This window comes from Eptesicus fuscus, chromosome 18 (assembly GCF_027574615.1).
Source record: "Eptesicus fuscus isolate TK198812 chromosome 18, DD_ASM_mEF_20220401, whole genome shotgun sequence".
NCBI lineage: Eukaryota > Metazoa > Chordata > Mammalia > Chiroptera > Vespertilionidae > Eptesicus > Eptesicus fuscus.
The window spans coordinates 33236994-33261642 of record NC_072490.1 but is presented as its reverse complement, the minus strand read 5'-3'; the positions used below and the strand labels follow the sequence as shown (position 1 = coordinate 33261642).

The 24649-nt window shown below is 38.8% G+C and overlaps 1 protein-coding gene across 1 annotated transcript in view; it reads left to right on the top strand.

Moving 5' to 3' along the window:
* Positions 1-24649, top strand: part of TFDP2 (transcription factor Dp-2) — a 122384-nt gene that overhangs the window by 68448 nt on the left and 29287 nt on the right. Inside the window, exon 4 of the mRNA XM_054729411.1 lies at positions 20178-20281. Coding sequence (XP_054585386.1) covers positions 20178-20281 — 104 coding nt within the window. The remainder of the gene's footprint in view (positions 1-20177; positions 20282-24649) is intronic.

Below are 24649 nucleotides of genomic sequence, written 5' to 3'. Positions count from 1 at the left end.
TAACCACTCCCCTGCCAGCCTGATCGACGCCTAACTGCTCCCCGGCTTACCCGATTGCCCTTAACTGCCCTCCCCTGCAAGCCTGGTCCCCCCAACTTCCCTCCCCTGCAGTCCTGGTCCCCCCCAACTGCCCTCCCCTGCTGACCTGGTCTCCCCCAACTGCCCTCCTCTGTTGGCCTGGTCACCCCTAACTGCCCTCCCTGCTTGCCTGATCGCCCACAACTGCCCTTCCCTACAGGTCTGGTCCCCCCCAACTGCCCTCCCCTGCAGGCCTGGGTCCCTAACTGCCCTCCCTTGTTGGCCTGGTCACCCCCAACTGCCCTCCTCTGCTGGCCTGGTCACCCCTAACTGCCCACAACTGCCCTTCCCTGCAGGCCATCTTGCGGCGGCCATCTTGTGTCCACATGGGGGCAGCCATCTTGTGTCTTGGAGTGATGGTCAATTTGCATATTACTCTTTTATTAGATAGGATTATTAGATAGGATATGCATAACCCATGGACACAGACAATAGTGGGGTGAAGGCCTGGGAGGGGATGGGAGTGGGCGAAGATCAAGAGGGAAAAAAGAAAGGGGACATCTGTAATATTTTCAACAATAAAGATAAATTTATATTAAAAACAAAAAAGGAAAAAATAAGTGCCTAATGGAAAAAAAAAAGAAAAGAATGTAGCAGAGTAGGTATCTAGCCCCTGGATATCCTGGCCTTGGGTAACATGCTGAGCACTTCTGGCTGATCTGATAAGTTAGAGGCATGCGCTTATTTTCTGTGTGGTTTCTAGAAGGCAATCAAGATGACTAGAAGCAAGGTGGAGAGTTAAACATTTTTCATACGAGTATGTAAATGGATGTAAACATGTAAGATTTTAATACATGAAATTAATTTGGTGCTGTATAAAAAATGGTTAGGCATGCATCTTTTTTTATTCAAATGTCCTCTGAAATCTGATAGCCCATAAAAACTTAGTGTATAGAATTTTAACCGATTCCTTTACTCACATATTATAGTGATTTCACATCTGATAGTGAAAACAGATTTTAGAATCTGAAAAAATACAAAGCTATATATAGGTTGTATCTTCAATTTTAAGTGAATATATATATTTGCAACCCAATTTAATTTGCACCCTTACGTGATATCATTCTCTATCGGTATGTAAGAGTAACTTGTGGTACATAGTCTGTTTGCAAAGAAAAGTTTGACTAAGAAAAGCCTCTCTTTGATCTGCTTCATTGAATATATGTTTGAGTGTCTAACAGGCACTGTTTGAGACACTGGGAATATGGCACCGAACTAAGCACAATCCTCCTGGAGCTCTTGGCAAGGCATACTGTCAGAGGGCATCGATCAGATTAGGTGGTAACTAACTGAGTAAGCAGAGGTGCCTTAGTCATCTAGGAGAGATGCACAGAGAGCTCGGATATAAACTAATAAACTCACTGAAGGCAGGGGTCTTTGTTTGGCTTTGTCTGTTGTGTTCACTGTTCTATCCCCAGAGCCCAGAATAGTGGTTGCTCATAATAGGCATTCAATAAGCATATATTGTTGATTAAAGAGCTTATTGTTTTGAATTTGTATAATCATAGACATGTACTTTAGTGAATAATTTTTACATTTAGGTCGTTGAAAGTTTTATAATCTCAGTTACCTTATTTTTATGTGTCTTACCTACATTTTGTTTCTCCTTGTGCCCAGAAATCCGGAAGCAGGAAAAATTTATTAATATTAATAATTAGTCCTATGGTAACCTGATATGGCAAAGGATAGATTTTGAAAGCACCTTAAGAGGTCAACTTTTGTTCGGTTTTCTGCCCAGGAAAAACTGAGTGAAATGGTTAGGTCTGTATCTTTAATTAATTATTAAAAAACTAGGACAACATAATTGAGTTCTCTCTTGAGAAAATGGAGAAAGGTACTTAACCCTAGATATAAAGGTACTAACCTGAAAATGTTAGAACTTCTGTGTGGGAAAGTGAAAAAAAAATCGAGCACAACTAAGCTGCTCTTTGTTGATATCAGAAATGGGCCTGTCATTCATTTTGGCATTGAAGCATAGCCTCCTATCTCAGGGGGCAGGACCAGGACTTTTTTTTTTCCTCCCCGAAGAGCTGGACAGTTATTACAGGTTGAAAAGCCCTGACCAATTTTTCAAGAGTTTGGCCTTTTTTTTTTTTTTTTTTTTTCCTCTCTCTCTCTCTCTCTCTGAAACTCATGGTGTTTTTGCTCTGCTTTCAAGATGCGTTAAGGTCTCCTGCGTTTTGACTGCTTTGGAGCCAGCCAGTATCCTGACATGTACAATTCGAATTATGCAGGTTTCATGAGTAAGTTTAATCTTATTTTTTAGCTAGTTAAAATTCAAGTGCTTTTTAGAAAAACAGAGTTAGGCATTTTATTTCACTACTTTTATTTTAGGTATATTTTAAGCAACCTTTACTTTAAAAAAGCAAGATTTTACATTAAAATGTTCCTTTTGTCTCTAAGAGCTGCACTTTCAGTTTCTTTTGAAGTGTCGTTTTGTATTAGATAGTATTCATATGTCTTCTGAAAGACAGTTAACTCACCAGTTTTCTTGAGCATCTTTTTAGTTTTACTAAGTATTTTAAATTGAGCTTCCTGAGCTCGATTGCTTATGTCTGACACAGTCTCAAGTTTCCAGTGAATGGTAACAAAGACTGTAGAGTGTTGTGGGTACTGCAGTGAGAGGCATGCTTCTTTAGACCAGGTAAGAGAGATCATTTTGTTTCTTACTGCTGGGTGAGTTTTTACAGCGCTTATTTTATATTCTTTCAACTGCAGCAAAATTACATTGATAAATAGCCAGGAGCACGCTGAATTCAAGACGTCCTTGCTTGTTGCAGACAGGAAAACTAGAGTATGGGGGTTGGGGTTGAGGGGGAGGGGTAGAGTAAGCTTAGTTTATCACTCAGTTACTTATATAAATCAATTAAAGTGAGAAAATAATTCCGGAGCTCAGTTTTCTTCATTCAGGAACTAAGGAAGCAGTTGAGGAAATGCATAATTTTAAAGGTACTTCATGGTTATTGCTTGTGACTGCAATTCAAATGATAGTTTTTACTTTCATTTCTTTCCAGTAGTTAATAAAATAAGCTTTGCCCGCAACTATGCACTTTTTTCATTTATGAAAACTTTTAAATTGTCAACAGTAAAATATGCTTCCCCAGGATCCTTGGAATAAACCTGACACTTAAAAGAACATTTCAGCTTCTATAGCTGTTTCATTCTTTTTTTTTCCCCCCAGTACATTTTTCTTAAAAAGTGTTTGTGCTTTGAAAATGTCAGCTGTATTCTAATGAAGCTCGGGCATTGTTTGCACATAAAGGGGCCGGTGCATTCCACAGCTTTATGGTTTATTATGAGGCACAGTGTGAGAGTGTGGGTGGCACCATTTGCTATCTGCCTCTTGGGGTAGTGACTGCCATTATGTTCGTGTTGGATTGGCAAAGAATATATAACATGCCAGATCCCATGTGAATCTGGATACTGGGAAGAAAATCTTAACCCTAAACAATACCGAGTGAACCCGGAATGTGTGACAACTTGATTGAGTTGGTCACTTCAAGAATACTCTTGAAGTCTGCGTTTGAGTTACAATTAATATTCTACCAGTCACATCTCTTGTTTTTGGATGTATATAACATTCTTTGAACTTTAATAAGGAAATCAATGTTTCTGAGTAAACTATGGCATTTTCAGTACATGCAGTAAAATGTTAAATAATACATTTATTTGGAAAAAAGTTTTAAGCACAACTTAGTGTGGGTGGGGAGGGGGAGTGAGGAGGGAGAGGAGGTCAGGCAGAGAGCCTTTCTTTCAGTTAGGAAAGCTCTGGTGAAGAAAAAAAGCAACAGATGTTTCTTCTGTTACAATTGAGGCTGTTTCATTCAAAATTCACAGTAGCTGAAATGGGGAGGGGAGGTCATAAATCTGACTTAATCAGCGAATAAGTAAAACTTGGTTATTTAAATTTATTCTTTTATATTCAGGATTTGAGAATCAGTATAGGGTAACATTCTGAGTAACGTACCTTTTGAAGAGGCTTCTTAAAATCTTAAACATTTATATGTAATAAATGGAAATGTGAGAGTTAATTTTAGTGCATAAAAAGTTCATTAAATCATGTTAGGGAAAAATCATTATAAAATATGTAAGGAATACTGAAGTTGCAACAGTTTGTAATTGCACAATAGGTACTAAGGCTCAAAATGAAATTGCGGTATGAAACATCATTTGCGTATAGTGGTATATCATTTTATCTTCAATAAGAAGCATGAGGCTTATTCCAGAAGGTCTTTGAATCTTCTTTGTGGGAGAAATATTTTAAGATTATTTGAAATGATGCGTTCCAGTTTGCCTCTAAAAAGAAAGACCATAAGCTTAGATTTGGTTGCTAATGGAAAGGGGGGAAGAGGGAACTGTTTATCTGCTCAAAAGAGTGGGAAAGAAGCACTTGGAAGCTGTATGCATGCCATGAGAGCTGTAAAGAAATCTATGTTGAATTTGTGGGATAAATAATAAGTCACATAAAAACCTTTCCTTTTACTAGTAACATGAAGAGAAGTTCTGTGCTCCTGGAAAGTATGATTTAACACACATTACAACTTTATGCAGTTTCTTAAAAGTTACCTCTTGTAAAACCAGCGTGCCAGATCTTTCGCGTATTAGGCACTGATTAAAAATTGGACATACGCTACACTGTGAAATTAGTAAAAATATGTACTAGTAACAGCCAAAAAATTATTTGAGCCATTTATGTATGGAGCAAATAGTAAATGGTTTTCTAAATGTTTAATTGGTCTAAGGAGAAGACTGGAAAACATATTAATATTTAAGGAGATTATTAAATTTTTCTCTTGCTCTTAACTAGGACCTGGTCTACCCTGAAGATTTTCTTTGCTTTAAATAATAATGACAGCCGAAGCCGGTTTGGCTCAGTGGATAGAGCGTCTGCCTGCGGACTGAAGGGTCCCAGGTTCGATTCCGGTCAAGGGCATGTGCCTTGGTTGCAGGCACATCCCCAGTAGGGGTTGTGCAAGAGGCGGCTGGTCAATGTTTCTCTCTCATCAATGTTTCTGGCTCTCTATCCCTCTCTCTTCCTCTCAGTGAAAAATCAATAAAATATATTAAAAAATAAATAAATAATAATGACAGAAGTTAGAAATTTTGAAGCTTTTCAGATCATTGTTTTAATTAAGATTGAGATTCTAGCCCTAGTCGGTTTGGCTCAGTGGATAGAGCGTCAGCCTGTGGACTAAAGGGTCCCGGTTCCATTCCAGTCAAGGGCACATGCCTGGGCTGAGGCTCGATCCCCAGTGGGGGGTGTGGAGGAGGCAGTTGGTCAATGATTCTCTCTCATCATTGATGTTTCTATCTCTCTCTCCCTCTCCCTTCCTCTCTGAAATCAATAAAGATATCTTCAAAAAAAATTTTTTTTAATTCTATGCAATATTTTTTAAAAAAGATTGAAATTCTAAAATTGATGTAAGTACATTTTGCTTTTTAAAGGAATAGCATTATGTAGCAATTGAGGATTTTTTTTCCTTTTTAAGATAAGTAAAACAACTTACTTGGAGTTTAAAGTAGATTTACGAACTATAGATTTGACTAACATGAAATATATATATATAACTTTGATGGAATAGACAGCCCTAAAAAAAAAGTTGGTGCCCGCTCCATGGGACAGATAACTGTGGCAGCATCATAGATTGTAGTTATCAAAATGGGTGTCACTTTAAAAAATGGGTGTCACTTACGATGATAAATGTAGGCATGAGTTACTTAACTAGGAAGACAGTATCAGCCACAATAATGCAGAGATAGCTGAGACTATTGACCCTTCAAATTGAGAGGAATATACTGAAAGGTTTCTGGAATAAGGTGTACCTGTGAGTCTTGCCTTATATATGAACTCTTTAGCACAAAACTGAGGTCTGGGGAATCTGAGCCTTACCTACTTACTGTTCTCCAAGTCAGAATACCGAGAGAGTGACTGATTTAGATATTCTCTCTGCTTTTCATATGTGTGTGCAATTAGAAACAATCTCTGGGGAAGATTTGTCTGATGCCTATATTTTTTTGAAAAGAAAACTTATTTAGGAGCAGGTAAAATAGTATGTGTACTGTGCTTTAAGTATATATTTAAGTATATTAACTCTATTGTATGAAGGGGTCCAAGAACCTATCATGTAATAGAATTACTTCTTTCTACCAAATTTCAAACAGCCAATTATGAAATGAACTTTTTTGGATCTTGACTCTAAAGCTAGAGATCATCAACAGGGGGCTTTGTTTTAGGCATTTTGCTCACTTGTGTTGCAAAGTTTGATAACTCTTGGCAATTTCTCTGACAAAACTATGAGGAGACTGTTAACTGAGTGCTAGGTAGACCCAGTAGAGGTTTACAAAATCTTTTTTTTTTTTAAATATATTTTATTGATTTTTTACAGAGAGGAAGGGAGAGGGATAGAGAGCTAGAAACATCGATGAGAGAGAAACATCGACCAGCTGCCTCCTGCACAACCCCCACTGGGGATGTGCCCACAACCAACGTATATGCAAAGGAATCGAACCTGGGACCTTTCAGTCCGCAGCTCTATCCACTGAGCCAAACCGGTTTCGGCTACAAAATCTTTTAATGGATAAAATTTTAATACAAAAGATTTTGTTGACATTGATGTCTAACTTTAAGATTTCTTACTTCACTTGGCTGGTGTGGCTCACACACTGAAGGATCACGGGTTGGATTCCTAATCAAGGGCAAATACCTGGGTTTCAGGTTCAATCCCCTTACCCTGGTTGGTGTCCCTCTCTCCCCCTCTCCCTCTCTGGCTCTCTTCCCTCCCCCCCCCCTCCTCCTCTCTCCCTCCCTCCTTTCCGTCCCTCTCCCTTTCCTTTTCCCCTCCTCCTTTCTCCCCCTTCCCTCCCCCTTCCCTCTCCCTCCCTGTCTCTCCTCCACCCCTTCCTCCCTTCCTCTCTTCCACCCTTTCTTAAAAATATCCTCAGGCAAGAATTAGCAAAACAAAAGTAGTTGAGCATGTTGAAATAACAATATTGATAACCTGCAATTTTGAATGAGCTACTTAGTATAGTATTATGGAATACAATGATTCTCTTCTTTAATTTGCTAAGGAATAGAAAGAACTGCTTTTTTTTTTTTTTTTTTTTTTTTTTTACAGAGAGGAAGAGAGAGGGATAGAGAGTTAGAAACATCGAAGAGAGAAACATCGATCAGCTGCCTCTTGCACACCCTCTACTGGGGATGTGCCCGCAACCAAGGTACATGCCCTTGACCGGAATTGAACCTGGGACCTTTCAGTCCGCAGGCCGATGCTCTATCCACTTAGCCAAACCGGTTTCGGCAAGAACTGCTTTAAAACTCTTAATTCATGGGTCTTTGGTCTTTCTGAGTTTGTGTCTTAAAGTTTTAAATTTATTTTAAGAACAGAACTTTTAAATTTTAGATCTGTCTGCAGTCTTTGGCATCTTTTATAAATATTAGAAAAATATCTCTCTTGACTGTAAATTTAAAATGATTTCTTTGTTAGCACTGTCTGGGGCAGGGTGCCATTTCAGAGGGGTTGTGGGCTTCTTCATGAGGATTTCCAATGAAGAGCCCTCGGGTATTCTAATACTCAGAAATTCTGATCCTTGTGGTTGCACCCAGCTGCCTTGATCTGCTCCAGCCGTTCAGTGGCTGCTGGTATAAGATAAAACGCTCTGCTTTCCGCTCACTCTCAGTTACTGGGCATGCAAACAGTGTCTGTGTGCCATCTGGTGGGTGTACCGGCTGTGGCGACAGCGCTAAAAGTAGTGGTTGAAAATAGGTTAGACATTGCAAAGATAAAACATTTACGAGAAGGAGACTGGAGAAATGAGGGTCACTCAGCCCTTTCTCTTTTTAAAATGAAAACAGAGATAAGTGTAGTAGAAAGAATCTACTTATACTCCATTATTTCCTTCACTTGAATAAAGAGAAAAACTTGAAACAGTCTTTCCCAATCTTGTGTGATCATAAGAATCATCTGAGGCATTTGTTAATAATACACATTCCACCGTTTCAGATTCTTTAGGTGTCAAGTGGAATTCAGGAATGTGTGTTTTGAATAAGAGGGTCACTACCCTCTCTAACTCCCCTCACACACGTTGCATTTTATAACCAGATACATTTGGGAAGAATTGCTGTGATGAATTGGAATAACCAAGTTTGAGGCCATATGGTAAATGTAGTCAATTATTAATCAGAAGATACATTGTTCCAAAATGGGAATTCTAATTAAGCAGGTGGAAAAGAAATGAGAACATTAAGAATTAAAAGGTTTCCTTGACTGAGCAAGTTAATAGAATAAGGACAAAAGGACATGTTTTAACAAAAGATGAGGAAACCAGTGAGATAGGAGTAGGACCAAATTTGTAGATGAGACCAATGTTTTTGGATGGACATTTAAAAAATATTGAAAGGGAAAGGTCCCACCAAAGGAACCTAGTGAGAATGGATTGAATGATTTCTAAGATCTTTTAGCTTTGAGGTTTGATGAATTAAATGAAAGCAACTATAATAGCCCAGATACCAGAGCTTGAATTAAGGAGTTCCTTTAAGAAATGAAGAGGTGCTGTTTAAATCCTGGCTTGTGGGAAGATGGAGGAAGAATTTTTTTTCTCCTTTCAAATGGAAAAATCCAGGGCATTTATGGTTCTGTATAGCAGATAAAGAAGGAGCTTGCTAATCATCTTAAAAGATGTCCTCTAAGTCAAAATGCTTATCAAAGCCCAGAGACTAGATTTGATCCCCCAGGGGAAGTATGTAGGAAAGATTGACATAAAAGATTTAATGCCTCATTTAGGAGTATACCCTTAGGGCTGGAGCTGTTTCTTGTTATGGCCATTTCCAGAATCCTTTCTTTGGTTCAGGGGAAGATTCTGGTTGGGTGGTCCGTTGGAGGGATCCTAAAAGTCCTGCATTCAGACAGCTGCAGAAACAGCCAGGCTCTTGCTTCCATGCCTATGACCTGTAGGAACGTGCATTTCACATCTTCTGTCCTTTGATGCTTGATCTCTATTTTGGAACCAAATACTGAGGGGGATGTTCTAGAGGTCACTTTAACAATTATACTTTGGAGAGGTTATGAACTTTTATCTTCTGTTTCTCACTCCTCTCATTTATAGCAATATTGTGGTCACCCCAAGTTAAAAAGTTTAGTAATGGTGATGGCCTTTAGATTTACTCTTAGGAAGTTTGGTGAATATGATTGAGTACAAATGCAATAAAATACAACATTAACAGGGTTAAAATGTGCAGATCAGTAATGCACATTATGGCTATACTAATAGCTACCTATAAATAGAGTAAAAACTTAAAAATTTGAATATGTTTAATTATAAAAATGAAGGCAGTCAGAGTAACCACAGGATTTATTTATTTATTTATTTATTTATTTTTTTAAATATATTTTATTGATTTTTCACAGAGAGAAAGGGAGAGGGATAGAGAGATAGAAACATCGATGAGAGAGAGACATCGACCAGCTGCCTCCTGCACACCCCCCACTGGGGGATGTGCCCACAACCAATGTACATGCCCCTGACCGGAATCGAACCTGGGACCTTCCAGTCCACAGACCGACGCTCTATCCACTGAGCCAAACCGGTTTCGGCGGGATTTATTTATTTACCTTTAATCCTGACCTGCACATTATACATGGATATGCTATTTTACTTACAGGTTTGGTATTTCTAGTTAGATATGTTATCTTTTTACATTAAGCATGAGTTATTAATACATGTTTCATTTATAAGATAATGCTGTTGATCTATGGGGCCTGAGTATTTTCTAAATAAAGATGATAGCCATCCCCTGAGCCATCCATGTTATTTCTCCCTCGTCCGCTGTCTTCCATGACAGATACTGCTTTCTAGGTGGCTGGCTGAAGGTTGTGGGATCTTTCCTCTCTGCAAAGTGAATTGGCCTATTCCAGAAGCAGTCTGTGACTTGATCTATTTGAAGTGAATCGATAGTCCTTTACAACAGGTATTCATAAGTGGTTAAAAGGAAATGTTCATCTAGTGGAAATGTTAATCACTAGTGAATAAAGCATGTGATGCAGTCACATAAACAGCAGATCAGTGGAGCAGAATAGAAAGGTAATAAATTGACCCAAATAAGGAAAAAGATCAAGGTTGCATTTCGTATCATATTGTGGAGTGGGGGAGTAGATTATTTATTAAAAGTAGCCATCTGGCCCTAGCCAGTTTGGCTCAGTGGATAGTGCATCGGCCTGCAGACCAAAGGATCCTGGGTTCGATACCGGTCAAGGGCATGCACCTCAGTTGCAGGCTTCTCCCCAGCCTGGGCCCTGGTCAGGGCTCACGCAGGAGGCAACCAATCGATGTGTTTCTCTCACATCGATGTTTCTCTCTGTCTTTCCCTCTCTCTTCCACTCTCCCTAAAAATCAATGGAAAAATATCCTCGAGTGAGGATTAACAACAACAAAAAGTAGCCATCTGGAAGAAAGAAAATCGGAACTTGCACTTCTCACATCAAATAATTTCAGATGGATCAAGCATGTAAAATTTTAAATGAAGGCATTTAAATATTACAAGAAAACATGGGGAATATTTTATACCATCTTAGCATATAACTAATGAGAATTAATTTTAAAAACGGCATATCCAACTGGAAATACCAAACCTGGAGGCAAGTAAAATATGCATAGCATGTTCATATACAATGTACACCTCTAGGGTATAGAGGAATGATAAATTTTGTAGTTACTCTGACTTCCTTTATTTTTATGTTTAAATATAGACCTCTTTATGTATGATATAAAAGTCATAAAAGGAACGAGCTATAAAATTGACTGCATTTTTTAAATGTGCAAAGAAAATCATACATAAAAAAGCAAAAGACAAAGGTCAAATTGGTAAAAATAATTGCAGCATGTATAACAAAGAATATACTTATTCCTTCAATATATAAAGAGGGTCTATCAATAAAAAAATCACTAACAGCCAATAGAAAGATGGGCATAATTCTCAGGAAGGAAAATTTAGATGACTTTTAAACAAGTCAGCCTTATCCATAATAATAAAACCAAAATAGAATAAAATAGTAAAATAGTATCTACTATTTTTAACCTAAAAATTGACAGAAGTAAAGTTTGATAACACAGAGTTGGGAGCCTGCAGTCCTGGATTGTGGGAGGGATTGGGCCTAAACGGCAGTCGGACATCCCTCGAGGGGTCCCAGATTGGAGAGGGTGCAGGCTGGGCTGAAGGGACCCCCCCCCCCCCCCCGCATGAATTTCATGCACTGGGCCTCTAGTAATTTCATAAGCAAATAAATATAAATATGTTAATAGGAGATAAGTACAGGCCTACCTCGTTTTATTGTGCTTTGCTTTATTGTGCTTCACAGATGTTGCATTTTTTACAAATTGAAGGCAAGACCCTCTACCAGCAGAAAGATTACGACTCACTTTATTATGATACTCACTCTATTACGGTGATTTGGAATGAACCCTCAATATCTCTGAGGTATGCCTGTACTCTGGTGAAAAAATCATAGTAAATTAAGAAGTGCTGATATAGGCTGGTCAGAAATCTCTGAAGCAGTGATGACTGAGCAGAGACTTGAAGGAAGCTGGGGAATACGGCACAGCATGGCACACGTAGAGATATCTTAGGGGAAGAAAGTTGCAGGCAGAGGAAACTAAGAACAGAGGTCATGAACCATAAATTTGCTTGGCATGTCTTGAGGAATAGCCGAGAAGTCTGAGAATGTAGTGGAATGAAGTAGGGAGAGATGGACGGGTGATGAGGTCAGAAACGAGTGGTACAGGTAGCATGGGGCTCGGCTCTGGAAAGCTGTGTGACAGTTTACACTGACAGATGCAAGGCCAGCTGGAATGTTTTGAAGATAGTTGCTCCACATAGCAGAATTACTCTGACTGCTGGGTGGGGGTAGGACAGGGTTCATCACTAGGATAATGTGTGAGCTGCTTATGTAACTTAACATTTTCTAGTAGCCACATTTAAAAAGGTAAAAAGAAACAGGTAAACTTCACTTTAATGATAGATTTTATTTAACCCAATATATCTGAAATATTCATTCAGCATGTAATCAATATAAGCAAATTATCAATGAGGTATTATACATGTTTGGGATACTTAGCCTTCAAAATCTTATGAGTATCTTACACTTAGATCAGGTCTCAATTTACATGTTAAATTTTCTCAACAGTTAAGGTGAAATGTAGTACTATCAAAAGGGAAAATATTTTAAAAAATATTTTATACAGCTTTAGTTTTTGTTTAATTAAAATTGAATAAATTTAAAATTTCAAGTTCTCAGTCACACTAGGCACATTTCAAGTGCTTAATAGCCACATGTGTCCAGTGACTGCTGTATAGGACAGCATTAGAATAGAGTTGGGGGCAGAGGTGGGAATGCAGAAGCAGGTTGATGAATCAGTAATGGTGACTTGGACCAGAGTGATAGCAGTGGAATGGGTGAGAAGATAAATTTGTATTCAAGATAAATTTTAAAGATAGAGCTGACGGAATTTATTATTGTAGTGAATGTAGGATTCAAAAAAGGGAGAAGTCAACAGTGATCTTGGAGGAATAGATTGGCATTTACTGAGATGAAGAGAGATGGGAGAAGGAGGCTTCGGGAGGGATGGGGAGCAGTCAGGAGTTGGATTTGGGGTGTTAAGTTGGAGATACTTACTAAACATAAAAATGGAGATACAAGCAATGATAGCTGGGTATGTAAATCTGAAGTTTAGGAGAGAGGTTTAATCTGAAGAAATATACGTGAGAGACAAAAGACCACCTAGGGAGGAAGAATTGACGGAGAAGAGTTGGAGGACCAAACCAAGGGGCTTCCGAATGTGTTCAGAGGAGAAGCCAGCAATCAAAACTGAGAAGAGGCCAGTGAGTTAGAAAAACCAATAGAGAATGGTGGTTTGGATGCCAAATGAAGAGTGTCTCAAAGGAAGGTATGAATTTTTTTTAAGCATCAAATAGTTTGAAGGAACTTGAAAGCTGAGAGTTGACCATTGGATTTAACAACATGAAGATGATCTCGACAAGAACTGTTTCAGTGAAGTTGTTGGGAAGAAGTGGGAGTGGGTTTTAAAAAAAAAAAAAAACAGTGGAGAAATGGAGATGGCAAATGTAGATGGGTTTTGTGAATTTTGCTGTAGAGTGCAACAGAAATGAGTTTGGAGCCAGGGAGTTATGCATTATTTGCTTTTTAGATGAAAGAAATAAGGTATGTTTCTGTGTGGATGAGAATGATCTAGCAGAGAGGGAAAGATGGTGATGATTCAGGAGACTTAAAAGAGACCGTGCCTGGAAGGATGTCATTTAGACAAATACATGAGCTACCTGTTTAAAAAATAGCCCCAAATGAGATAACAGAAGAGGAGAAACAAAAGGGTTGTATTATCTGTAATTAGTCTCTTACTAATAAATATAAAATGGTGTAGGTCACTTTTCCCCATCATTTTTTTATTAAGGTACTAGAGGGCCCAGTGCACAAATTCGTGCAGGGTGGGGTCAAGCTGCCCGCCCCAATGGGGGCCATCTGGGGTTGGGCCGGCTGGGGGGAGGGGACGCAGGAGGTTGGCCGGCCAGCCCCGTCCCCAGTTGGGGTGGGGTGGGAGAGGCCGATCGGGGGGACAGGCTGGCTCGGGGGGAGGGGCCACAGATGGTTGGGTGGGGCTGATCAGGGCCCTGATTGGATTGGTTGGCCAATACAGTGCAAGTCATAGCGACCAGTCGTTCTGTCATTCCAGTCGCTTGGCTTTTATATATATCTATAATTTATATGTAATGGAATTACATTTGATAAACACATACACCACCACATCTAGGTCATATTAAAATTTCTATTTAAGGCTGTAGGCTAGCTTGTCCTATGAGATTGGACCCTGTACATATGTGATATACAACTATTTCTGCTTTGACATATTTGTAAACCCATAAAATAGGCATATTCTTTTCTACAGTAAGTTACTAATTTGGTTCTACCAGGAGGTTGTGATACAGGCTTGGGTTAGGAAGGTTTCTCCAAAAGCTAATTCAGACAAGAAAATGTTTTTTCCAGAAAGTCCGCGCTGTGAAAAAATAATTTACACTGGCATCATGTAGACAAACCACAATTATTTGACTGCTTTTTTTTTTTTTTTTTTTTCATTTTAATTGGACATATTGAAGGTGACTAACTGGAACTGGAAGAATGATGAAAGAAATCACTGCTGTCTAGACAATTCTAATGGAAAACAGAAAGATTCCTTTTACTCAAGAAATTGAAATAAATTTTGAGTCAAAATTTTGTGCCTGTGCCAAGATTTGGCATACGGTTTTACCTCTTTTTCCTAGCCATTTCCCAAGGTGATTGATCTCATTTAGTTAATTCAGGGAATTGCCAGAACCAAAACCCAGGCAGGTCTTTAAGTTTTTGTTTTTAATAAGTGCATCAAGTGCCAGGAATTGGCTTTTGGACAGTATTGGGTCCCTGTTGCCAAGAAGCTGGGAATTATGGCCAAGCCATTATGCAAAAATGTTTAGACTTGGTTTGATTTTACTTCTCTTAACCTGACAGGTATTTCAGGGGACTGGATGTTTGTAACCTATGTAAATATGTCCTTTTGACCTATTTATTATTATGACCTAGTTTATTCAGTGAAAGTAAATTGTGTAAATGTGTGCGTGGCTTTTATTTTTGAATATTAAATATTACAACTATTGAAATCCCAGTAGAGCCCCTTTAATTGCTTCTAAAACAGATTTTATTTTTACCAATAAAAAAATAATGCAGCCTGGCCCGTGTGGTTCAGTGGTTGAGTGTTGACCAATGAATCAGGCTGTCACTGTTCGATTGCCTGTCCAGGCACATCTCTGCCAACTCAGGGCATTATCTACCTACTTAATCTTCATTAATCTGGTAGATGAAAATGTTTCTCTTTTTTTAAGTTTTAATTTTTTTTATTAAAATCAAGCATTTTTAATATGTTCATTGACATTCCTATTTTTTCATGTATTCAGCTTATTTTTATATTAGGGTATTGTCTTATTGTTATTGATTTATAAGTGGGAAGTTAAATAAAAATTCTTAAGGATAGTAATCCAATGACCTATGTATTATAGATTTGTTTACCAACTTTGAGATCTCTTTTAGGTATATTTTGTTTGTTGTTACTTAGAAAATACTTATTTTTAGGTAGTCAAATCTGTCAGTCTCTTTTCACAAAGTTTTAATATGACCTAGATGTGGTGGTGTATGTGTTTATCAAATGTAATTCTACTACATGTAAATTATCGATATATATAAAAGCCAAGCGACTGAAACGTCGGAACAGCCGGTCGCTATGACGCGCACTGTAGCGGCCAACCAATCCAATAAAGATTTCTAAATTCTATAACATGTTTGGAAGGGCCTTCCTTATCCCTAAAATCATTAAAAAATAATATAGTTTCATTTCTTCTAATACTTCTATAGCTTTACTTTTCTTTTTCCTTTTTTTTTTACGGTTTTAATTTTCATACTTAAATATTTTATCTTCCTGGAATTTATATTTGTGCAAGATGAGAAATTGAAATATAAGGTTTTGTTTAGTCAGATGGACAATTTTTTGCTTCAACAGTGTTTCTAAAGTATTCCATCCTTTCCTCATTGGTTTGAAATACTACCTTTACCATATATAGAATTTTCATATAGAGATGAAGTACTTTCTGGACTTTAATTTCTATTTTGTGAATCTATTTATCTGCTTCTTAGCCAGTGTCACATTCTTTCAGTCACTTTAGCGAAGTAATTTTGAAATCTGGTAGGCTAAAATTCCCTTCTTCCTCATTATTTCTTTTTTTCAATATTCTTGGCTGTTCTCTGCCTTTACTCTTCTACTTTAGAATCACATTTGTTAAGTTTCCTCTAAATTCTTTTGGTATCAATTGGCACGATATTTCTCTTTGTTTTTGACCAATGTTTTATATTCTTCGTTGTTGTTTTTTTTAGTGTTAGGGTTAAAATTGGGGTCCAGTGGTTCCTAACCTTAATTATTTTTTTTTGTTGCTTTACGGTTTTTTGCAAGTTTTTTGCTTTTGCTCCTAACAGTGTATCAGAGATGACCTCATCTTAAACATTCAGCAGCATTAAGATCATTTTAAAAATCTATCTGAGCCCTAGCTGGTTTGGCTCAGTGGATAGAGCATCAACCTGCGGACTAAAGGGTCCCAGGTTCAATTCCAGTCAGGGCATATGCCTGGGTTGTGGGCTTCATCCCCAGTAGGGGGCATGCAGGAGGCGGCTGGTCAGTGATTCTCTCTCTCTCCCCCCCCCCCTCTTCATTCCTCTCTAAAATCAATAAAATATATTTTTTAAAAATCCATCTGAGAGCCTAACTTTTCCAGGCTGTTCTTCACATGGATCTGTGGTGTGTTCTTTTGCCTGGGGCTGAGTTTATGGCATGAATGTATCAGTTACATCACTCTTCCTCCCCTAGAATCATACATTATTCTCCAGTTTGGCAGATTCTTAAACTATTGAATAACCATATTTAGAGAGTTTTTATAATAACCTTAATCTTTAGCAATTAATATATTATTTTTTAAAATATTTTTTATTGATTTCAGAGAGAAAGGGAGAGTGAGAGAGAGAAACATCAGTGATGAGAGAATCATTGATCATCTGCCTCCTGTATGTCCCCCACTGAGGATTGAGCCCACAACTCGGGCATGTGCCCTGACCAAGAATTGGACTGTGACTTTCTGATTCATAGGCTGATGCTCAACATATAAGCCACGCCGGTGGGGCAGGACTGGGTATTTAAATTTACTTCAAACTTAGTGTAAGCTATGATTCCTGTTAAAAAGTAAGAAAAGATACAATGTAGGTTACATTACAGGAAGTATGACATCCAGATTAGAAAAGGTAATAGCTCCAATCTATGCTAATCAGTTTGTATAGACTCATACAGTGATTTTGTACCAGGCACTGAACCAGATGCTAGGGTACGAAGCGGAGAGACATAGCCCACTTGTAGTAGAACTATAGGGAAATGATAATAGGCTCTATGAAAAGCCAGTAGAAGGGGATCCAGGCCCTAGACCACAGAGGCTGGGACAGCATTTAAGGAGGAGGTGCCACAGAGCACAGGCTGGAGAGATGGGGCCTCACCAGCTATGAGACCTTCTACAAATCATTTAACCTCACACTGTCTCATTGTCTTCATGTTTAAAAGGAAGTCAGGAAAAAAAAGAAAAGAAATCAGTAGCAATGTATTTCACACGGTTGTCCTAAGCATTAATGCGGTGATGTATATATGGGAAGCCTCTAGAGTGGACTCTGGCACACAGTAGTCACTCAGGAGATGGTATGAAATCCCATTTTGAAGTGTTAGAGGTAGTTGTCCCATCAGAGACAGACTTCCCAGCTGAAGGAATGGTGTGCACCAAAGCCGGGGAATAAGCTGGGCCTCTTGGGGACTGCAGAGTATTTCATGATTGGAGTGTGGGGTGCTTGGGGGGAGTCGCTGAGATAAAACTGGGAAGGGAGGCTTCTGTTTGGAGACCAGGAGCTTTGTGCCGTGTTGAGGAATCTGAGAGGCATTTAGGAAGTGTCCTGGGGTCTTTGAAGGTCTGAAGTTGAAGGGGGGTGTCCAGACCAGTTTCACCAGTTGATAGACTGGTTTGTTGTAGATGTGTGGAGGGGGAGGGGAGCTGTTTGAAGTAGGCTATGGGTTAGAGCAGTGGTGCTCAGCCCTGGCTGCGCTGGGAACCACCTGGAGAACTTGAAAGGGTCTGGTGGCCAAGTTGCCTCTATATCAATTATATCAGCAGCCCTGGGGGTAGGACCCAGGCATTGCTTCCCAGACAGTTCCACTGCACAGCCACAGTTGTGAACCATGGTAACGGCATTCAAACCAGATTTGATAAAGTTCCCAATTAAAGAAGTGCCCACCAATTAAAGGACCCAGGGTAGAAGGATAAGTCAGATATGGTGGCCAGTTGATTGAGGAAGGGGTTGATTATTCCTGGAGTGGGTCTCTGGGTGGACGTTGATCAATGCTCAGTTGTATACCAAGACTGAGAATGTGAAAGAGAAGCAGATTTGGGTCTGAGGCTTTATTGAGTGAGCATGAGAAAGATAATGTGATTTTAAAATGTGGATATCGCCAAAACCGGTTTGGCTCAGTGGATAGAGTGTCTGTCTGCGGACTGAAGGGTCCCAGGTTCGATTCCGGTCAAGGGCATGTACATTGGTTGCGGGCACGTCCCCAGTGGGGGATGTGCAGGAGGCAGCTGGTCGATGTTTCTCTCTCATCGATGTTTCTGGCTTTCTATCCCTCTCCCTTCCTCTCTGTAAAATATCAATAAAATATTAAAAAAAAAAAATGTGGATATCAAGGGACAATAATACCCAACAAATGGGCAGAGAGGGAAACTGAAGGGGAGGAGCCAACGGTATAGTTGAAAACTCCGGGGAAAGAGAGTACATAATTGATGACTAAGATGCTTGAGGAGACTGGAAGTGTAGAGCAGACATGAAGGAAGTAATTTATGTGAGAATTTCCACTCAGAGAGACATAAGTAAAAGTATGTGAGGGAGCAGATAGGTCACAGGTTGAGGAAGAAGGCTGTCAGTCTGATGGTCTGTTATCCTTACTGTAGGGGACAGGAGTATCTGCTGAGAATCAGGAGGTGAAAGAAGGGGATTAAGGAGCATGAGCAAGCTTAGCGAGCTGACGAAGGGGCTAATGAGGAAGAAAGTGTCTTTGTAGTCCTGCTCTTAAATGTTTATCTTCCCCCAGAGTTTCAGGATTGACTCTCCTTCACATACATACTTGCTGGGTGATCTCGTTCGTTACATCATATTACACTGCTACCTTTTAGGAGAAACATTGATAAACTGAAGTTTGGAGTAGTTAAGTAGTTGATATGTTATTTCAGAAGATTATTGGTTGGCTTGGGCAGGGGGCGATGCTTTGATACCATAATTTATTTATTTATTTATTTATTTATTTATTTGATACCATAATTTAAAATTTAAAGTGTTGAAATCACTTGAAAATCCCACAATTTCCAACATTCTTATCCTAGGTAGCATCATATTTTTTTCTCTATTGTAATGACTCAAAAACTACCAACTCGATATTTTGAAAATACGTTAATTTTTAGTATAAATATTTTATATTTATATTGTAAAGAAATTCTAATATGCTTTCTACTTTTTTTTGTTTTATGTCTAATAAAGATCTAATTGAATTTCTCAACTCTGATATAAACTACTAGAGGCCCGGTGCACGAAATTCGTACACTCGGTGGGGTCCCTCAGCCCAGCCTGCACCCTCTCACAGTCCGGGAGCCCTCGGGGGATGTCTGACTGATGGCTTAAGCCTGCTAAGCCGTCAGTCGTACATCCTTAGTGCTACTGCGGAGGCAGGAGAGGCTCCTGCCACCACCGCTTCGCTCACTAGCCATGAGCCCAGCTTCTGGCTGAGCGGCACTCCCCCTGTGAAAGCGCACTGACCACCAGGGGGCAGCTCCTGCGTTGGGTGTCTGCCCCTGGTGGTCAGTGCGCGTCATAGCGACCAGTCGTTCCGACGTTCGGTCTATTTGCATATTAGTCTTTTATTATATAGGATGCTTTGCATTATATATTCTCTTTTTTTATATTTTATTGATTTTTATAGAGAAGAAGGGAGAGGGAGAGAGAGTTAGAAACATCGATGAGAGAGAAACATCGATCAGCTGCCTCCTGCACACCCCCTACTGGAGATGTGCCCGCAACCAAGGTACATGCCCTTGACCGGAATCGAACCTGGGACCTTTCAGTCCGCAGGCCGACGCTCTATCCACTGGGCCAAACCAGTTAGGGCTGCATTATATATTCTCTAAATATTTTTTCCTCCATAAAACCAACTAAGCATCCAGTAGTTAATTGTCAGACTGAACTGTTAATTTTACAGATTTCCTATTCAGCAGAACTAATTGTATTCACTACAACAAAGCAATTGTTAATATGGCTTTTCAGTAAGCCTTCTTGTTTATAATTTAAATTATAAAGTACTTAGTCAAAACTGGGATTAGGACCATGGGGTTCGAAGGTGGCCTTGATATTGCAGAACATTAACCCAGTGTTTTGATATTATTTCAGGTAACATTTCATTGGTTGCTTTTCCAGTTTCCAGCACCAACTCACCAACAAAGATTTTACCAAAAACCCTAGGACCAATAAATGTGAATGTTGGACCCCAAATGGTAAGAAAACCATCAAATCTTAGAATTTGAAAATTTACTAAATATGGATGGTCACATATTCTAGTTAATTTCTCATCTCAGTCATTTTTTAAAGTTTTATTTTTATCTGTATGTAACTGATTAAATCTTGAGAAAAAGAAAGGCACTCTGCAGTGTTTAATTTTCATACGTTTGACTCTGGATTCTGGATGTGTAATTAGGTTTGCTCTTTATGTGAGGCTTTTCTTCTCATTGTTTGGTTAAATTGATTTAAAATCTGTTAGGTTTTATGTTCTCTTCAGATTATTTCTTATAAAATAATCTTTACCACCCTAAACTATGTACTCATATAAATTGAACATGACCCATTAGTTAATCTTTATCTGGAGCTATTAATTTGGAATCTTTGACTAAAGGACATTTGGGGGAAAACAACATGCCAGTTCCTTTACATTTTTAACAGAAATAATGGATGAAAAATATTTAACTTTCTCTGTAAGTAGTTCATTAATTATGTTAGAGCTTGAAGTAGATAGCACTTTTAAAAAGCCTTATTTATAAACAAAGTCTCATGCAACTACTCTAAAAACTATACCAAATTTGCCCTGGCCGGCGTGGCTCAGTTGGTTCGGTGTCGTCCCGGGCACCAAAAGGTCACCAGTTTGATTCCTGATCAGGGCACGAGCCTAGGTTGTGGGCTCAATCCCCAGCAGGGGGGCATACAGGAGGCAGCCAATCGATGTTTCTCTCTTTCTCCCTCTCCCTTTCTCTTTCTCTAAAATCAATAAAAACATATTTTAAAAACTCATGCCTAATTTAAATGGCTTCACGCACCATTAGCAAAAGTGCATAAACATTTGAAGAATAACTCTTCATTGTCAGTGCTTACATGTTCTCCTCTATAGAGCAACCAAGATAAAATTTGTCCATAGTATACAGCCCTGTGGAGTATGTTAAACACAAAATCATTTAGACAAAAATACCTTTTAACATACTTAATGGCTCCAGAAAGTCTTTACAGTTTTTAAGACATTCTAGACATGACATTTTTCCTGATTGCTTGAGGACTGTTAATTATCTACAGAACCCAAGCCAAAGATCTTACACAATTTACTATAACTATGTGAAGAATGTGATCTAGCTCCAAACTTCATAGAGACCTGAGCTCAGGTAAGTGTTCCCATTTCAAGGCAGCTCAGGGTATATTTTCCAGCATTTGCCCCTCACCAGCCACTATAGTAGGTACAAGTGAGATAAGACACCTGCCTTTGAAGTCTGTATTTTGAAATGTGATAATATAAGCACCAAAATTAAACAAACATACCAGAACTCTTATGTGTTTGCCAAAAGTCAGTGGCATGTTGTTTGCCCCTTACAGTACTCCTCTGGTTTTGAGATACTATTTTCTCTTAGTATTTTAGTGTGCTGCTATGGCTCAAGTTCAGATTTCTCTTTTGGAGACATGTAATTTCTCTTTCCATTGTTAGTTTCTACTAATGTACATGAAAGTCTTTGCACACTCCAGTTCTGACAGTAAGTAATCGGGTTACTGTAATCAGGTATACATACTACTTACCCAGTTACTGCAGAATCAGCAAAAAAAGGTCAGAAGGAGAGGAGATCGGGGGCTCTCCTTTAAACCAGGCCAGCCCAAGGCCTTTTTTGTCTCCCTAATTCTCGAGTGCTTTTTGCAGTTCTTGGGACTTGGACCGGAATCAGAGTTTTTGTTTTGATTTCCTAATTGATGTAGAACTCCAATTAGAGCCATTTCTTTCTTCTCCTCTTGCTTGCTTCTCTTGAACACTGTCCTTTCACCTTCAATTTTTCATTCATGATTATTAAAAATAGTTGTTTAGTTAGAAATTAGTGAATAAAACTTAATTTCTTCTTACAGCAAATTTAAATTTCATGTCTCTTTAGAAGCCAAATCTTAATGGTAGATAGAAATTTCAAAAGGCCCTGAGAAAAAAGTTGTGTTCTGTATTTATAGAAACTAGCAGTAACTGTTTTATTTTGGGATACTTGCCCTTTTCCTAAAGGTTTCTGCTTATATATATAAGATACTCTCATGATTATCTTTATTTTAATGTGATTAAAACTGCATGATTCTTATATTGAAAACTAAAATTTTGTTAAGTAATGGAATCCTTGTCCTGGTCTGTTTGGCTCAGTGGATAGAGTGTCAACCTGCAGACTGAAGGTTCAATTCGCAAGTTCGATTCTGTTCAAGGGCACGTACTTTGTTTGTAGGCTCCATCCCTAGCCCAGGCTGAGGGGCGTGCATGAGGCAACCAATTGATGAGTCTCTCACATTGATGTTTCTCTCTCTCTGTCTCTCCCCGTCCCTTCCACTCTCTAAAAGTCAATGGAGAAATATCCTCAGGTGAGGATTAACAACAACAAAATGGAATTCTTTAACATTTTGTAATTATATATATTTTTCTCTCCTTCAAAATATATGTTCCCTTGGCCTTTCTTAACTGTAGATGGCAGTAGTACATAAGATATATTGATTGAAGGTGGAAAATCCAATGAGGTTCAATCGCTGTATGATTTTCATTGGGTAACTGTAATCTATTGTCTAAAGAAACCACGATTACATTTAAATTAGGGTTGTCTCTGGTTTTGGGGAGGTGAAATTTAAATATTCATTTTCCTTATCAGATCAACTGAATAGTAGAAGTAGTTACCTCTAATTATCTTTAATTTTAATTTGGGATTTCAAAATTAAGTTTCAGTTTTATAAAGTGTGTTTGACTCATCACCTACATAGTTTTCCTATGTTTAATGGTTGATCAGTTCTGTTGACTTCCTTTGGTTTTGTTTGTTTCTTTTTTTCTTTATTGATTTCAGAGAGGAAGGAAGAAGGAGAGAGAGATACAAACATCAATGATGAGAGAGAATCACTGATCGGCTGCCTCCTGCATGCCCCCTACTGGGGATCGAGCCCGCAACCCAGGCATGTGCCCTTGGCCAGAATCGAACCTGGGACCCTTCAGTCCGTAGGCTGATGCTCTATTCACTGAGCCAAGCCGGCTAGGGCTGGTTTTGTTTCTTAAGACTCACTGTCCTAGTTTAAGAACTCATTGCATCTCACATGAACTTCTAACTTGTCTTTCCAGTTCAAGTCCATCATCTCCAATCTGTTCATTCAGGAAATGTTTATTAAGGACTTACTGTGTATCAGGCCCTTTGCTAAGAGAAGGGAACAGAGTATTGCTAATTACTCTCAGATCAGAAGAAAATATCTGACAATCTGACAAAGAGGGAGAAAAAATAAACTAGAACATAGAGTTCATTTCCAAAGTCATTCTCAGTAATGATAACCATGTTTTCCTATGCTTGTTTCCCTTCCTTCTTTCTTTTTTTTCCCTACAAAGCCCTTTAAATCAAGTAAAACCGAGACTGTAGACTACTAATAACAGATACAGAGAAAGAACTCCTTAGTAATAAAACTGCACAAGTAATGCGGTCTGTTTCAAGGGTAGATTGGAACACATAGAATTGCTTTTTGGACTCCCCTGTTCTTGAAAGAGTAGACCAGAGACTGATCAAATACTCAAATTTTCCTCCTTAAGCTGTCACACTCAATGTCAATTTGATAGAGGACATTTGAATGTGTGATGTAGTGATTGGTGAAAACGGTCTTTTATATTGTAGATTGGATTTTATATAGTCTTTTCTAGCATATCAGTGAATCAAGAAGCTACTTTTTTTTTTTCATCATTTTAAAAGCTGGGTCTTTTCTCTCAGTTCAGTAAGTATTTATTGCACTTTCCTGTAAGCACTGTGCTAGGCCCTGCAAACATTCTCTCTGTCCTTGAAGATCTTGCACTGAAATAGAGGTGTGGAGGTGGGATGGGGGGCATGCAGGGGTAGGAGGTCCAAACACATTGTCTAGTTTTCATATTTTCACACAAGGCAAATTTCTGAATGCCCTGTTTGATCATCCTTGGCTTATTGTAGAGAATCAGAATTCTCTAGAATCTTATCCTTGTTTATTGTCTTTTGTTTTTATTTATTTATTTTTAAATTGATTTTAAAGAGAGAGGAAGGGTTAAGGAGAAAGTGAGGAACATTGATGTGAGAGAGAAACATCAATTAGTTGCCTCCCATATGAACCCTGACCAGGATCAAACCTGCAACCTGAGTGTCTGCCCTGACTGGGAATCGAACCTGTGACCTTACAGTGTACGGGATGAAACTCCAATCAACTGAGTCACACTGGCCAGGGCCCAAGGAACTTTTTTAAAAAGTCCATATTCTGTCCTGGCCTGTGTGACTCGGTTGAGCATTGGCCCATGCACCAAAAGGTCTCTGGTCAGGGTACATGCCCAGGTTGCAGGTTCAGTCCCCAGTCGTGCAGAGGCAACAATCGATATTTCTCTC